This window comes from Cucumis melo, chromosome 3, assembly GCF_025177605.1.
Source record: "Cucumis melo cultivar AY chromosome 3, USDA_Cmelo_AY_1.0, whole genome shotgun sequence".
In the NCBI taxonomy this organism is placed as follows: domain Eukaryota; kingdom Viridiplantae; phylum Streptophyta; class Magnoliopsida; order Cucurbitales; family Cucurbitaceae; genus Cucumis; species Cucumis melo.
In genome coordinates, this window is record NC_066859.1 from 21350134 (window position 1) to 21365366 (window position 15233).

The 15233-nt window shown below is 36.3% G+C and overlaps 3 protein-coding genes across 3 annotated transcripts; 1 reads left to right on the top strand and 2 right to left on the bottom strand.

The window, feature by feature from the left end:
* Positions 1–1473: 1473 nt before the first annotated feature.
* Positions 1474–2431, bottom strand: LOC103496582 (embryogenesis-like protein). Its single transcript, XM_008458501.3, has one exon. The coding sequence runs from the start codon at positions 2348–2350 to the stop codon at positions 1865–1867; it is 486 nt and encodes a 161-aa protein (XP_008456723.2). The 5' UTR covers positions 2351–2431; the 3' UTR covers positions 1474–1864.
* Positions 2432–5956: 3525 nt separating this feature from the next.
* LOC103496580 (uncharacterized) lies at positions 5957–6573 on the top strand. Its single transcript, XM_008458499.3, has one exon. The coding sequence runs from the start codon at positions 5957–5959 to the stop codon at positions 6371–6373; it is 417 nt and encodes a 138-aa protein (XP_008456721.1). The 3' UTR covers positions 6374–6573.
* LOC103496581 (DEAD-box ATP-dependent RNA helicase 39-like) lies at positions 6522–15073 on the bottom strand. Its single transcript, XM_008458500.3, has 5 exons — positions 14498–15073; positions 7706–7795; positions 7433–7621; positions 6954–7079; positions 6522–6856 (listed from the first exon to the last, which is right to left on the bottom strand). The coding sequence occupies exons 1-5, from the start codon at positions 14978–14980 to the stop codon at positions 6671–6673; spliced, it is 1074 nt and encodes a 357-aa protein (XP_008456722.2). The 5' UTR covers positions 14981–15073; the 3' UTR covers positions 6522–6670.
* Positions 15074–15233: the final 160 nt, after the last annotated feature.

Consider the following 15233-nt stretch of genomic DNA (forward strand, 5'->3'; position numbering starts at 1 on the left):
AGTCTATAAGGGTACTTAGAGGTTTAGAGAGGATTAGTATGGTACTAGTAAGGACACACGAGATATTAGCTATAAAGGGTTTAGAGAGGATTAGTATGGTACTAGTAAGGACACACGAGATATTAGCTATAAAGTTAGTGTATTTGGTTATCAATAGAGAGGATGGAGAGAAGGTAAACAATTGTTTAGTGATTTAGGGCTTTGGTTAGCATATTCTAGACGAGTGGTTCAAGATGCCTTATATTTGGTTTTTTTAGTAGTTCTTGATCCTTTATATTTCAATATATTTCAGTTCTTAATTCCTGTTAGATAGTATAGTACCCTAACAAAGTCTAGCCCAAATAAGGCATGGCTGACATGTGGTGGACTTCCACCTTGCAGCAAAGTGATTCAAACAATGCAGCTGCAGGGATTGGGAAACTTGTGTGTATCGCTATTTCAGAGAATATGGTCTTGCTTAATCCTTACAAAGAAGAGTCAAATAAGCATTTTAGGAATCAGGTTCTTTTAGAACTTTTGGAGATTCAAGTACAAAATAAGGACACGACTAAAAGCATGTCAATTTTTCTAATCCAAGTGATCCAAACATTTCTCTTCACTCCACATTTGGAGTGCCAGCTTATCAATATCATTGTTGCAAGTTATCTACTCGCATGTAGTCAGTTGCCGAAACTACTATACACCAGTACTATCAAGTAATTGGTAGGAAAAACTGTAGTATTGTTGTTGTCATGTTATGCACGCGAACAATCTCCAACTTTGAGTTATCTATGAAGTTTTGGTTCTTTGTAGAGGCAACCCAAAACTAAAGCAATCTTAGAGAGAGCAAGATATGCACTTGGGAATAATCCACCATCACTGTCTAAAACCAATACAATTCTGCTATTAAGATGATAAAAGAAAGTTGATCTTATTCCTGTCTTTACCCTCCCTTGGATCAGCAGAATTGAAAAATATCCCTTCTATATGTCTTGACTTAGTTTGCATAGGAATCTAGTCACTGTTTACAAATATTGCAGCAAAGGCAGATCATTTTCAAACAAATTATTTCTACTTCATTTATGACTAAACTTCCACTTTGCATTAAAAACTTATGTATCTTTAACCCCAAAAGCAAAATATTTGATTGCCAATCTCACCAAATTCCATAAAATTCAAAAGTACGGATTTCAAACAAATGAACCAAGTATTTCAGAAACTTTCTGCCTAAACTTATTTTTTTTTTTCAATTTTCCCTACAACAGATCACAAGTCATCATACTCACACACATAACACGTGCACACGTGCGCGTGCACAACTCAAAAGTATTCACATGGATATACACTAACGCTTGGGCATACATACAACACACCTGCCCACGCACAAGCACACAGCTTTCCATACATGGACACCACATAGTCTTTAGCTTCCTAAAGAACCACTCGCTATAGAAATTTCGTACCACAAATAAATCTCAAACAAGAAACTAGTCATTTCAAAGAAGACACGTTCAATAGGACGTTTCCATGTAACCCCAAAGGCCGTACTGAATTGATATGTACAAAGACAATGCTTTCATGGGTTAGTTCAGTTATCAATTACAATACGATAAACGAGATTCCCGATCACCAATGACCGAACCATTTATAATAATTGTCAAATTGGAAAAAATGAAGTACATCTTTTTTTAATTTCTGACAGTAGCATCTTTTCGCAAAGAAGAAACAACTAAACAAGTTCCTACTCGCCGTTCCAAACCCTAGAGCTTGAGTTATTAACGCCAGATTTGCTATCCCAGTCACAAGCAGCAATCAAGTATGAACCTGAATGGGAATTTGATATGTTGAAAATTGAGAAGAATAAAATAAAATACATGAACCTCAATTACTCGTCAAGCTGATTAAGCTCAGCCTTCAGCTGCTCAATCTTAAGCCCCATTGACCTCTGCAACGCCTTCCTTTCGCTGTCAGACAACTTCGCGAGAAGCCCCTCGTACAGTTCTAAAACTTCTTTCACAGCGTCCCGAGCACACTCAGCCTCTTCATCAAAATACACGGTCTCTTTAGACTCCATAGCTGACTCAATTTCTTCTCTAGCTTCGGCGAACTTGAGATTGATCCTGTCCACCTCTCTAACCTGATCGAAATCGGGCTCCGACGAGCCCGAAGCAGCGCTGAAACTCCGAAAAGACTGAAGAGTTACGAACTGACTATTCGAGCTCATTAGATACGAAAAATGGAGATCATCTGCCCGCCATGGCTTCGCAGAGAAGTCCAGAATTCGGCGGAAGCAAGAGGAAGATGAGGAAATTGAAGGCTGAGATATTCCAAGAAGGAATCTGTAGAGGGGAAGGCGTGAACGAGGGCTCATTTTTAGGAATTGAGGTAATAGAATGAAGATGTGAGAAAAGGAACTAACGAAACTTAAAAGTTAAAAGCTAAAAAACCCTTCAGTTCAAACGTTATAAGGGTTTTACACGTAAGACGCAACACAACCAAATATTTTCGCATAATGGCATCGTTTGTTTTGGAATACTTTTGAACGCTTAATTTCCATTTTTAATTTTCATGCCACGACAACAATAAATAAATAAATAAATAAATAAGAGAGAACTATAATCTAACGACCCAACTTCTTATGTTAAGCCGAAGTTATTACTAATTAAAAAGGGTAAATAAATTTGTAAAATTTTTTTTTTAAAAAAAATAGAATAGGACAAAAACCTCAAATTTTCATTAAAAAAAACATAAACAAGGAAAATGTGAAATAAGTATAAAATAAAATCCTAACTCGGGCCCTATCTAGTTTTAAAGAAATAAAATAACCAATAAAAAATGAACTAAAAATGAAATACTAAAATCCGAATCTTGACATAAGCGGTATCCCTATGGCCCGCCACGATCACTTCTAGTCAGTCGTCAGTTTGCCCTTGTTCTTACCTCTATCTCTGCCCAGAAAAATGGAAATGGAAAGAGTGAGTATAAAAATACTCAGTAAGGGACCCACTACTAGTCCCACTAGATGCCTGATAACTTCCTATTAGAGTCCTGAAAAGTGGTACCCCTGAACTGGCACGTCCCCGAACACGTGCAATCTGTGGCCCCGTAGGAACAAGCTGGTCTTTGGTGATTCCCAAGGGAACACCTAAGATGATTGGGTTGTGAGTGGTCCCCTCGAATCACTCACGTCATGTCAATGTCAGACTGGTAATCCCATCAGACTACGTAGTCATAAGTGTGAGCGGCCCTGTCAGGTCTCTCCATCATGTATGTGTCATAATAGTGGTGATCCCGAAGGACACCCATGTGTCTACGACTCTAATAAGAAGCTAACATACATCCTACCCATAGCATGCACACAACATCTCAACAATCACATCATAACTTATCATAACATGTCATAATCACGTCAAATCATGCTATAACATATCAAACCATTATATCACGTCATTCTCAACCACAAAAACTATGTCATTAGGGCAAAGGCGATATCGTCAACGTACTAATCACGCTAACCACAGAGTCAAACCAGTAAGCACAATTTCAATATCAGTCTCTCTCTCAATAACCTCGAGTTATATACTTAGCTATCAATCGTGCGTGACCATATATTCATACATGCGGTCTTTGTATTGTAATTCGGAGGTCTAGTAGGAGAATCTCTTACCTGGAGATTTGCCCAACGAGTCCTAATTGCAAAGTCACGCTTCTCCAGCAGCGAAGTCCTACTGGTTAGAAACACCAACTTTCATAACTTAATCACCAAAAGACCAAAGACTCCAGACATTCAGTTGAAGTAACTTACCCTAGGTCGTGGTTGCAATGTTTGAGCCCTTAACTGAAGAAATTCCACGCTTCAAAAATCAGTTGGTCCAAGATATTCCTTAAGAGAAATAATTTAATTTAACCCCAAAATTAAATTATTTGAGATCCAACAAATTCAAATCTTAGTTGGGTATTCTAAAACACAATCAAACTTACCAAACTAGGTGAAAAGGACCGAAAGCAAGCTAGCGGCTCAAAGACAGGTGAAACGGCTAGGCGGCTCGAACAGGCGGCTTGCACACGTGTCGTGCGAGCGCGACCCGGGTCGCGGGTCAGTCGCTTCACGTGGTGAAAAGACGCGGGCGCGCGGGTTGGGTTCTGGGTTTGAGCGACGACTGAGATGGTGGGGCTCGGTCTTCCGACGACGCGGCGCTGACCAGGTGGCGGCGAACTCTGCTGGTCGACGACGGAACGAGGCGGCGTTTGGTGACTGGTGCAGACGACGACAGATCGGGGCGGACTGTGGAGGAAGGGACGCGGGCGTGCGGGTCGGGCTCTCGGCTTCAACGGACAGTCGCATTCCACTTCCGGCGACGGTTGTACGAACACAGCGACGACGGGTCTAGCGGCTAAGGCTGTGCGATCGGCTGACGGCGGCGAATCTGGCGGCTAGGGTTTTTTTTTCTTTTTTTTTTTTTTTCTCTTTCTTTCCTTTCTCAATGAAGGTGATGATGCTTATTATTATTCTTCTTTTCTCTTTTCCTAATTTAATCAATTAAATCCACTTAATCTCTTTCTTATTTAAACCCAACAATCTCCGTTAAAAAAATCAAAATCAACCAATCACCTCAATCTTTTTTCCAAATAAATATCACCATTACATATTTTCTTGATGTCTAATAAAATCAAATTTTCATAAATCACCTAATTCAAAACATCCAAAATTAAAATAACTACACTTAAGATAATAACTTAAATTCCAAATCTTGGGGCGTTACATATAATCACTAAACCTTTGGTTTGGTTTAGATTCGTAATTTTAGATCTTGTCATTTGAAATTCCAAAAATGATTTATTTTGTTTGAAATACGAAAGTTCGGGAGAGTTGTATTAAATTTTTTTATGATAATTAAAAAAGAAAAAGATATTAAGAATTTACTAATATAGAAAATTATAAAATGTCAGTATATAACTTGCCTTTAAACCTGATGAAATATTATTTTTATATGCAATAACAAATAACAAAATTCATTTGAAATCATTATGCATTTAAATATTATTTTTATTTTTATATGCAATAACAAATAATAAAAATTCATTTGAAATCATTATACATTTAAATATTATTTTTATACGCAATAACAAATAACAAAAATTCATTTGAAATCATTATGCATTTAAATTTAGCAAAACCCTAAGGTTCTAAATAGAGCATAATAGTGTCTTTTCAGGTAATTTTAATATAATAAAAGTAGTTTTAATTTTTCAAAATAATTCTTAAATAAAATTTTGGACAAAATGCACTTTTTTCGTGAGAATTGAAATTTATATCTATTTAGTTCTTAAAGTTTCAAACTTAACATTTTAGTCTCTCACGTTTAAAAAATACTTCTAAATAGCTCTAACTTAACTATAAGATAACGACATACTTATTAGATTATTCTGTGCTGACGTGGAAGTTGATTCCAATAACATGTTAATTCCGTTTGATTATTTGGCAAAACATTATTTTAAATAGGAAAAAACAACAAACTATAGTAGCAAATTACGTTAGATACCTAAAAAGTTCGACCAATATTTAAATTGTAATGGATAATGTAAAAAAATTGCTTTAAAATTTTTTAAATATGATACTGAAATTACAAAAGAAAATTTATGGAAACAATGACACAAAATCAAATATATATACAATAAAAACAATATTTAATTACAGTCAACTATTAATAAATTTGTAGGAGTTGAGTTCATAAAATAACCCAAAAGTTAGGAACCCTTCATTAAAAGTTCTCATTCTCAAAGAACGCAAACTTAAATCACAATCTTACGAGTGGAAAGTGATCACCAAAACCACAAATCAGGTCAACAAAACCTCAAAGACCAACAGCTCCACTTCAAAACTTGTATAAATTAATGCTCCCTTCATAACAAGTCTTCAGACAAAAACAAACTTTCTAATTGCTTCAGAAAAAACAAGCTTAGAAATTACCCCAAGATGGCAAGGCAACTGCAAATCATACATTCTTCACAAGGCACAACCCAGGTTGGCATGGCTGGTGTGAGCCTTCTCCTCTGTGCTTTTGCATTGTTCATGTGTGCTTCCCATGCCCGAAAATGGCGCCGCCGTTGGAATGCTTGCTTGGATTATGGATACGAGTTTGAGGATCCTGTCATAGAGTTGAACCAAGAAGCAACGGTTGTGACAACGGGACAAGTGAATGCCACCGAGCCAGAGAATGACAACAATGAGATGTTCTTCAGTAGAGAGCAACAAGCTTCTATATGGCACAAGAACATTCTCATGGGTGGGAAATGCCAGCTACCGGACTTCTCAGGAGTCATATTATACGACCCCAATGGAAATGTTGTAACCCCTGCCAAAACTCCACGTCCTTTACTCACCTGGAAGTGAAGAGGCCTATTCAAAATCACAAGGCGAAAAGCCAAGGATAAAATATGCAGCTCGAAATTTATCTTTTTCATTTGTTTTCCTGTCATCTCCAAGAGCTTATCACTGTATGCAGATTTGTATCTTTCAAACCCCTGGATTGTATGCAGTCTTGAAATGAAAATGATAATTGTATCACCAAAACACAAAAACTGTTCATTTGACATAATCTTAAGAAAGAACCGGCTGATGATTGTAAACGTAGATATGACGACTTTAAAAAGTTATTTTCAATCGTCCAAAACAAGTATTTATCAAATTTTAAGTTTCCTGTGTAGATGGACGAAGTGACTCGACCACATCAGCAAGTTTAGATTTCAGAGCATCTGGAGATTCCATAAGATGGAATGCCTCTTCTTCCTCAATTTCTAGGACCATAGCAGCAATCTCTCCCGCATCACCACACCTCAGAGACTTGACAAGGGATGAACGTTGTTCATGCATCATCTACAATTTACAACACAATTTGTTAACTCAAGAAAAAGTTAAGAACCTATCGCACAAAAGAACTATGTCAAATAAGAGACAGAGTAGACCAAATAACCTTTATCAAGGTCGAAGTAACGACAATGGATCGACACTTTTCATTGCAGTGTCTTACTGAAGTTAAAATCTTTTTAATGTTGGGGCCAAAACCAAGATCGAACATTGAATCCAACTCATCAAATACCTGTTTCACAAGGAAAATTATAAAAACATTATATATAATGCCAATACTGATGGTTTCGTAAGATTAAAAACTCAGATGCACAAATAATTTCGTCTTAAAGATAAACATGGTAGGGATTTAAAAATGACAAGGGTCAATCCATCAAACAGTTTTTGACTTGATGTAGGCTATAATTGGAAGAAAAACTAAAAAATACGCTATCTCAGAGCAAGGAACAGATTTTCTTTAAAAAATAATAATAAAAACAATTAAAAACTATATTATATCATACCAAATTACCAAATACCGTGTAAGAAAAAAGGTAAATAAAAACATCTTTAAAGAGGATGCCGTATGAATATTTCACCACACACCAAGTAATTGATTTCATCAAGAACCACACTACCCTCCTCAATGAGTTCGGAGATTTCATCAGGGGTGCCAATTAACAAACCAATTGAGACATCGGATGCACTTTTCTGAAGCTCTAATTCACCACAACTATTATCCCTTGGAGTTTTGAGCTGCCTGTAATTGCTGATGTATTTGGCCATACAAAACAACTGCAGGGTGCATCCTGTGTCAGCTAAATTGTAGTTGATCTTAACATCTTATTCATGAAGGTCTGAGAAAGTGATAGATAATACCTCTTCAGATAGCTGCGCAGTTGGGCACATAACAAAAGCTCGAGGATGCTTGGACCTTGTTCCATACCTTTTTTCATCCCTTTTTAGATTCTAATAAGAGCAGATGATAGACACACAACAGCGAAAACATAAATCATGACAGAGAAGACAGCATTTTAGACTTTTGGTATTGTACATTCTTCAAATTTAGATGGAAAATCAAAATTCAAATTACTCCAAGAGTAGATCAATTAAGAAGCATGGGAGGCGACTGCAAAGCCATGATAAAAATTTTACAATTCAAGAACAGGAATGAAAATAACGAGCATACTAAAAGATTACATTTATCCTAGGGGCTTATTAACCTAAAAGCAAAAGGGTTTAATGTAAATTTAACATGGCATTAGGTGCTAACTTCAAATTTCCTACCAATCTAAGGATAAATCAAGTGTTCAAAGCATTATATAGTTAAGAATTACGATTCCCCACCCATGGCTAAATGTACAAAAAGTTCAAACTTCCCAATGCAATTTCTAATTTTCTACCATGTTTCATATTAATATTCCACACATGGAGTCTCATTAGTCAAATTAATGTTCAATCACACGTAATTCAAGCGCACATGCTTTGGTCCTTCAACTTTTAAAAGTATGTAACAAAAATGAGCTTAGCTCAACCGTAATTGACTTGACCTTCCATTCTAGAAGTGAGAGGCTCGATTCTTCGGTCCTACAATCACTTGTACTAGAAGAGAAAGAACTTCCAAAAGTATGTAAAAGGTCCCTGGACTATAAAATTTGTGTCTAATTAGAGTCCAACAAATTTGAATTCTATACCTTAAATCATGTGTCTAGTATTTGTAGTTTTGAAAGTTTAAGGAACTGAATTTCTAATTTTAAAATTTGAGAAACCAAATATATACAAACCTCAAATCCAAGGACTAAATATATAATTTAACCAATATTAAAACTAAAAGATTACATAACCTACCACTTTGAGGCTACCTATTAGGAAATTGATTTGACAAATTGTCATTGTCGGAAATAAGGGGCGTTGTATTGTAAATAAGATATCGAAAGGAATTGTTGTGTCATGACGACCACTACTCTAAAAGCAATTACAGCACAACCGTGGTGCCAATCAAGATGCCAATTGCTCCCAAGGTTAACACAGCTCCCCTATTACAACGTGCACTCGCTTGAATAAGGAATAGAATCAAGATGAAGAACAAGCTCAGAACGGAATAAAATGAACACAAACCGAGAGAGATCTGGCTTTGAATGCCCAGATTTGGAATGAGGAAGGTGATAGATAAAGAGGAAGAAAAGAAGAAAAGAACAACTGCCGGATGGGGTTTTCCAATGGGTAGAAATAATAATTACAAAACTATTTGTCAAATGGGAGTTATAAAATTAAATGTATAGTAATAGAATTTATTTCCTTTTTGCGCAACCACAATTACCCGACCTGACCTAACCTAATCGGACAAATGAACGGACAGCGGTAGTGCGCCTATGGTATCAGGATTATGCTATCACCACCAACACATTTTAGTCTCACACCTAGCATGCCTTGATATCTATACCCTGTTGGCATTTCAAAATTCTCCGATGTGAGATAAAACATTGTTCTTTGCTTATGGGCCTAAGCCCACAAGTCATTTCCAACCATCTCCCACAAATGACTATTATGACAGATGAAACAAGTTATACAAATTTTGTTCTAAGTTAAGATAGGATATTATGCTTAAGCAACAATATCTAATGATTTGAATTGATGCATAGTGAAGCAAGGCAAGAACCTTGTTAGAGAGAGTGAGTTACCTCTTAAACTTTCAATAACATTGGTTGAGACCTTCCCAACACAATTCACTCCTTGTTCTTTTCTTGATTTTGCAATATAAATCTGATCTTAATATGACCATGCACATAAACCTAGGGTCATCGTGCTCTTTCATAAAAGGCGGTCACACCTTCATTATCACGTTATATGCTTCATCAAGTTTGTTAAAATAAACCACTCAAAATAAGCTATAAAGACTTCATCATCGTCAATTAAAGATTATGGAACATTCAAAAGGATTTAGTATCGTCCATCTAAGGACTACCCACACAATGGACTATGGACCATCAAGTCCATCGCAATAGACCACCCAAATCAAATGCTATGGATCACTATAGGGTTTCAACCCCATAGTTCACTAAGGAGTCTAGAACTATTTTTCTAGTTGGTCCTTTGGATAAAAAATCAACCAAGTTCTCAAACCTAGTATATTCTAAGGAAATAGTTCCTTCCTTTAACAATTGTTTCACAGCTCCATGTCTAAGACGTATATGTCTTCTTTTGTCATTATAAACTCTATTCGCAGCAAGAGCTAGTGGGCTCCATTGGAAGACTTGCCTTAAATATATTTTCCTGATTTATCTATTTGTACTATTCTATTTATTCCCCCTCTTGACCTATTGTATTTTATCATAAGATAATAAGAACAAAAATATCGTGGGTTTTCTCTTGGTACTTGGGTTTCCATTACATAGGTGTTTCATATTTTTATTGCTTTCAATAATAAACACTATTCTTGACAATACCTATGGTAGCCTGTAAATCACAGTGTATCGAGACCGGTACAGATGTCCCCCACAAAAGTACATCTCCCATAAGGCTTTTAATCCACTCAGCCTCTTCTTCTACCAATTCCAAAGCAATAAATTCAGATTCCATAATGGATCCAGCTATGCAAGTCTATTTTGCAAACTTCCATGATATTGCTCTACCTCTAAGTAAAAACATATAACCACTAGTTGAGTTGATCTCGTCATTATCCGTAACCCAGTTTGCATCACAATAACCTTCTAATACAACAACAAAAAAAAAATTTATAGTGCAAACCGTAGTTTATCCAGCCTTTAAGATATTTCAATTGACGATGAAGAGCATCTCAATGAGCTTTATCAGGATTATGTGTGCATCAACATAATCTATTGACAACATATGCAATATCAAGTCTAATGTAATTCATCAAATACATAACACTACCTATGATCTTTGCATACTTGGATTGAAACACACTATCTCCTTTATTCTTCTTAAGATTTATACTAGCCTCATACGGAGTTCTCACTAAAGGGTCATCAAAGCAATCAAACTTTCTTTAATAGTTTTTCGATGTAATGTGATTAACACAGAGAAACCATTTTCCGTTTCCCTTTATTTAACACCAAGTATTACATTAGCTTCCCCTAAGTCTTTCATTACAAAATGTTGCGACAAAAATAATTTGGTATTGTTTATCGACTCTATGTTTGTTCCGAAGATCAGCATATCATCAACATACAATTCCCATGTTTGATTCACGATTAGAGAATCTAGTTCACTCTTAATGGCTTCTTTCCACATGATAGAGTCTACAAAGTTTAAAGCCTCTTGGTAAGTTTTAGGATCTTCATCTATTAGATACATACATGCAAAATGGCAGTCGATATTATCTTGTCTTTCAACTACAAAGGTGGTTAAAAAATCAGGACCAAACTCTTTCTTAGTTCTCTGCCATTACTCCTAGGTTCTACTTCAAGCATTACACCAGGATAATTAACAATCTCAAATTCATAAATTTTTCCAGAAGCTATGTTATCCCCAGTTTCATGCATGCTATTAGATGAAGGGATAGAAACAGACATATATTTAATTTCCCTTTTCAATGGAAAAACATGCTCAAAAAATTCTGCATCCCCATATTCACATATGGATTTATCATTCAATCACATGAATCTGTATGTAGCACTATTTTGAGCATAGCCATAAACACACAATCAAAGGTTTTAGATTGTTTCTTGAATGCAAGATATGGTACCTTAGTCAAGCATCCCCAAACCTTCAAGTAAGTGAGATTATCGTAGCCTTTCCAAAGTTTGTAAGGAGTTTTATCTAGTTTTTTGTGAGGTACCTTGTTGAGAATAAAACGTGAAGAAAGCACTGCTTCTCCCCACATATTATCAGATAATCCAGAACTTAGCAACATAGCGTTCGTCATTTCCATAAGAGTTCTATTTTTCCGCTTAGGTATACCATTCTGTTGTGGTGAATAAGGGGCAATAAATTCGTGAATAATGCATTTGATTCACAAAATTCTTTAAGATAATCGTCACCGTATTCACCACCTTTATCTGACCTTAACCTTTTTATCTTCTTATCTAATTGATTCTCTACTTCTGCTTTAAATTTCAAAAACATATTGTCAGCTTCATATTTTGTTTTTATGAGATAAATCTTAGTGAATCTAGAATCATTAACAAAAGATATATAATAATTTTTCCCACCTCTACTTGAAGTGTTTTCTAAATAAGCTAGATCAGAATGAATTAATTCTAGTTATTATGTGGACAGATTTGAACGGTTTCTTGATAAATTTAGTTTCTACACAAACAGGACATTTACTAGATTCATGCGTTTCATATGCATTAATTATTCTTAATTCCTTAAGCTTCCTAATCAATGATGATTCACATGACCTAGTCTATGATGCCACATATCAGTAGATTCAACTACGTAAGCAGAACTAGAAGTACTTGCATTCAACATAATAGTATTCAGTACAAAGAGACCATCAGACATATACCCCTTACCAACAAAGTCTCCGTTTTTTGTGAGGATAACCTTGTCACCTTCTAGTACAATCTTAAGACCAGCCCGATTCAACAGACTCCCAGACACCAGATTCCTACGTAAGGAAGGTACATACAATACATTACTTAAGGATAAAATTTTTCCGGAAGTCAATTTCAAAAGAATCTTCCCTTTCCCAAGTGCTCTTGCAGTGGTTGAATTTCCCATGAACGAACATTCTACATCCTCTGTGTTCTCATAATCATGGAGAAGCTTTCAATTTGTGCATAAGTGTCTCGAAGCTTCAATATCAAGAATCCAGTCAGTTTTATTTTCCACCAGGTTGACTTCCACAGCTGTAGCTATTACATCATCTTGTTCAACAAGATTGACTTGAGGTATGGGTCACTAGTTAGGCCTTCCTTTCCTTTGAAGGCATTGATAGGATTTGTGTCCTCCTTTTCCATAGTCATAGCAACTCAGCTTCTTCTTTTCAACTTTTCCATCGACAACTTTGTAGTGTCCCTTCTTTTGAGAGGAACTATTTTTCCTAGATTCTTGTAATTTTTTAACTTGTCTTTGTTAATAGTAAAAGATTCAACTAAGTTAACATTAACTGAATTTGAATTTTCAGAAACTAGCTTATCTTTTTCAGCCTATTGGCTTCTTCCATGCGCATATGGCTTATTAGCTCCTGGATTTTCAAGTCCTTTTTATGTTTCAGATGATTTTGGTAGTCGTTCCACGATGGGAAAAACTTCTCGAACAGAACGTTTGCTTAGAGTATCTCACACATCGTCATTCCTTAAGACATTTGCCACCAAATTTTCATACACATGAAATTTGTTCCACCAAAGATTTGTCGTCTATCATCTAAAAAAGTAGCCATTTTCCAACAACATATTTCTTGCGGCCTGCTTATCTCCACCATACCGTAATTCCAACGTACTCCAAATTACCTTGGCGGATATTTCGACCAAGAACAAATCGAGCATCGCATCTATCATGTGATTTAGCAAGTGGCTACGAACTGCCTTATTGTCCTTCTCATATTTCTCAAGATCAATCGTAGGAGTCGGCTTCAATTGATCAGAAGCATTAGGAGGTCCCTTAGATGATTATGGATTAGTTGCTGCCTTTTCAGTATCAGATGACAACTCTAAGCTAAGCACATAATCGACCTCTAGCTGCTAAAAAAAAATCAGCAATTTTTTAGACCAGCGATGGGAGTTTGCTCCATCAAGCAGTTAAAGTTTGGACAAATCAGGAAAGACCTTGGTATTCTTGATTGACATCGGTAATTGCTTCCAGATTGTTGTAAATAGGATGTCAAAAAGAATTATTGTGTTGTGACAAAACACTGCCTTGAAAACAATTACGGTGTGACCGTGGTGCCAATCGAGATGTCAGTTGTACCCCAAGGTTAACACAGCTTTCCTATTTCGGCGTGCACTCATCAGAATAAGGAATAGAATCAAGATGAAGAACAAGCTCAAAACGGAATAGAACAAACACAAATAGAGAGATTTGGTTTTGAATGCCCAGATCTGGAATGAAGAAGATGATAGATAAAGAGGAAGAAAAGAAGAAAAGAAAAACCGCCGGCTAGGGTTTTCCAACGGTTAGAAATAATAGCTACAAAATTAATTGCCAGATAGGAGTTATAAAATTAAACGTATTGGTAATAAAAATTATTTCCTTTTCGCGCAAGCACAGCTACTCGGGCGGACAGATGGCGACAGCGTGCGTGTGGTGATAGGGTTATGCTATCACCGCCCACACATTTTAGTCACATACCTAGCATGCCTTGGTACTTATACCCTCTTGGCATTTCAAAATTCTCCAACATGGGACAAACATTTTTTGGAGAAATCATTTCCAACACTTTGCTTATGGGCTTATGCACACAAGTCATTTCCAACACTTTGTTGATAGTTTATAGTCCTGAGAGCATTTTAGTATCTTACTTTAACTAAGTTTATTTCTGTTTTTTCTCCCTGTTTTAGGGTTGTGTTCTTGTTTCTACCGTTTAACAGTCCCAATCAAAATTCCTACAAAGATCAACTTATGGGTAATTCTAATCCAGAAATATTCGTATAACTACGCTAAGTACACTTCTGATTGATACTATGAACTCAAAGCCATCATTGATTCTGCTAAAGAAAGTGCCAAAGGATTGAATGTATTCAAATGAAGGAAAAAAAAAAGAACCTGTATGAGAGGCAACAAGTAAGCCAAAGCCCTTTCGGGTCCATTAAGATATCCCAACACCACATTCTTTCCTTCCAAGACAGCTGGAATCGCTGCACAATCCAACTCAGAAGGCGCCAAAATTCCCATTTCTTCTACAGCCCCGGCCAATTCATTGCAAAGCCCCAACTGCCTGAAACCTGTCATCACCTTCTCGCCTCCGTTAGAACTCGACGAATGTTGCGAGATTTTCGACAAGCCTTTGAGTTTTCTGAGCCTGAACTTTTCAAGAAGCGTCGAATCTCTGTTCGATTGCGGCGGCTGATCATTTTCCACGGGGGTGCCATCGGCGGAGGATCTGGAAAAGGTAGAGGAACAAAATGGAGAAGCTAAAAGTGCGTTTGTGGAGAGTGTGAAATTGGGGAAAATAGAGCGCTTCGTTGGAGATAAAAGGATGTTTGCGCAGTGAGAGAGCTCGAGAAGAGCTTTTCTTCTGCTTCCCATGGCGGTGCTGTTCGGAGTTCGGAAGTTAGCCCTGCCCCACACTCGAACTCAATTTGTATGTTACGTTTGAAATTTCCAAATCATAAATATAAATTAAGAAAAATATCTACAGAGTTTTTCAATTTTATTTCGTGGGCTTTGTTGTTGTAGCAACAAAGCTGAGGACATAATTTTCCACAAATTATTTTAAATTAAAAACATTATTTAATCTAACTAAATTAATCAAATTTACATAATTTTACACGAAAAAATT

Coding starts and splice junctions, on each gene's coding strand:
- LOC103496582 (XM_008458501.3), bottom strand. CDS start 2,350: ATGAGCCCTCGTTCACGCCTTCCCCTCTACAGATTCCTTCTTGGAATA.
- LOC103496580 (XM_008458499.3), top strand. CDS start 5,957: ATGGCAAGGCAACTGCAAATCATACATTCTTCACAAGGCACAACCCAG.
- LOC103496581 (XM_008458500.3), bottom strand. CDS start 14,980: ATGGGAAGCAGAAGAAAAGCTCTTCTCGAGCTCTCTCACTGCGCAAAC. Junction 7,796..14,497: donor ACTTGTTGCCTCTCATACAG/GTTCTTTTTTTT, acceptor TGCTCTTATTAG/AATCTAAAAAGGGATGAAAA. Junction 7,080..7,432: donor TTGATGAAATCAATTACTTG/GTGTGTGGTGAA, acceptor CTTGTGAAACAG/GTATTTGATGAGTTGGATTC.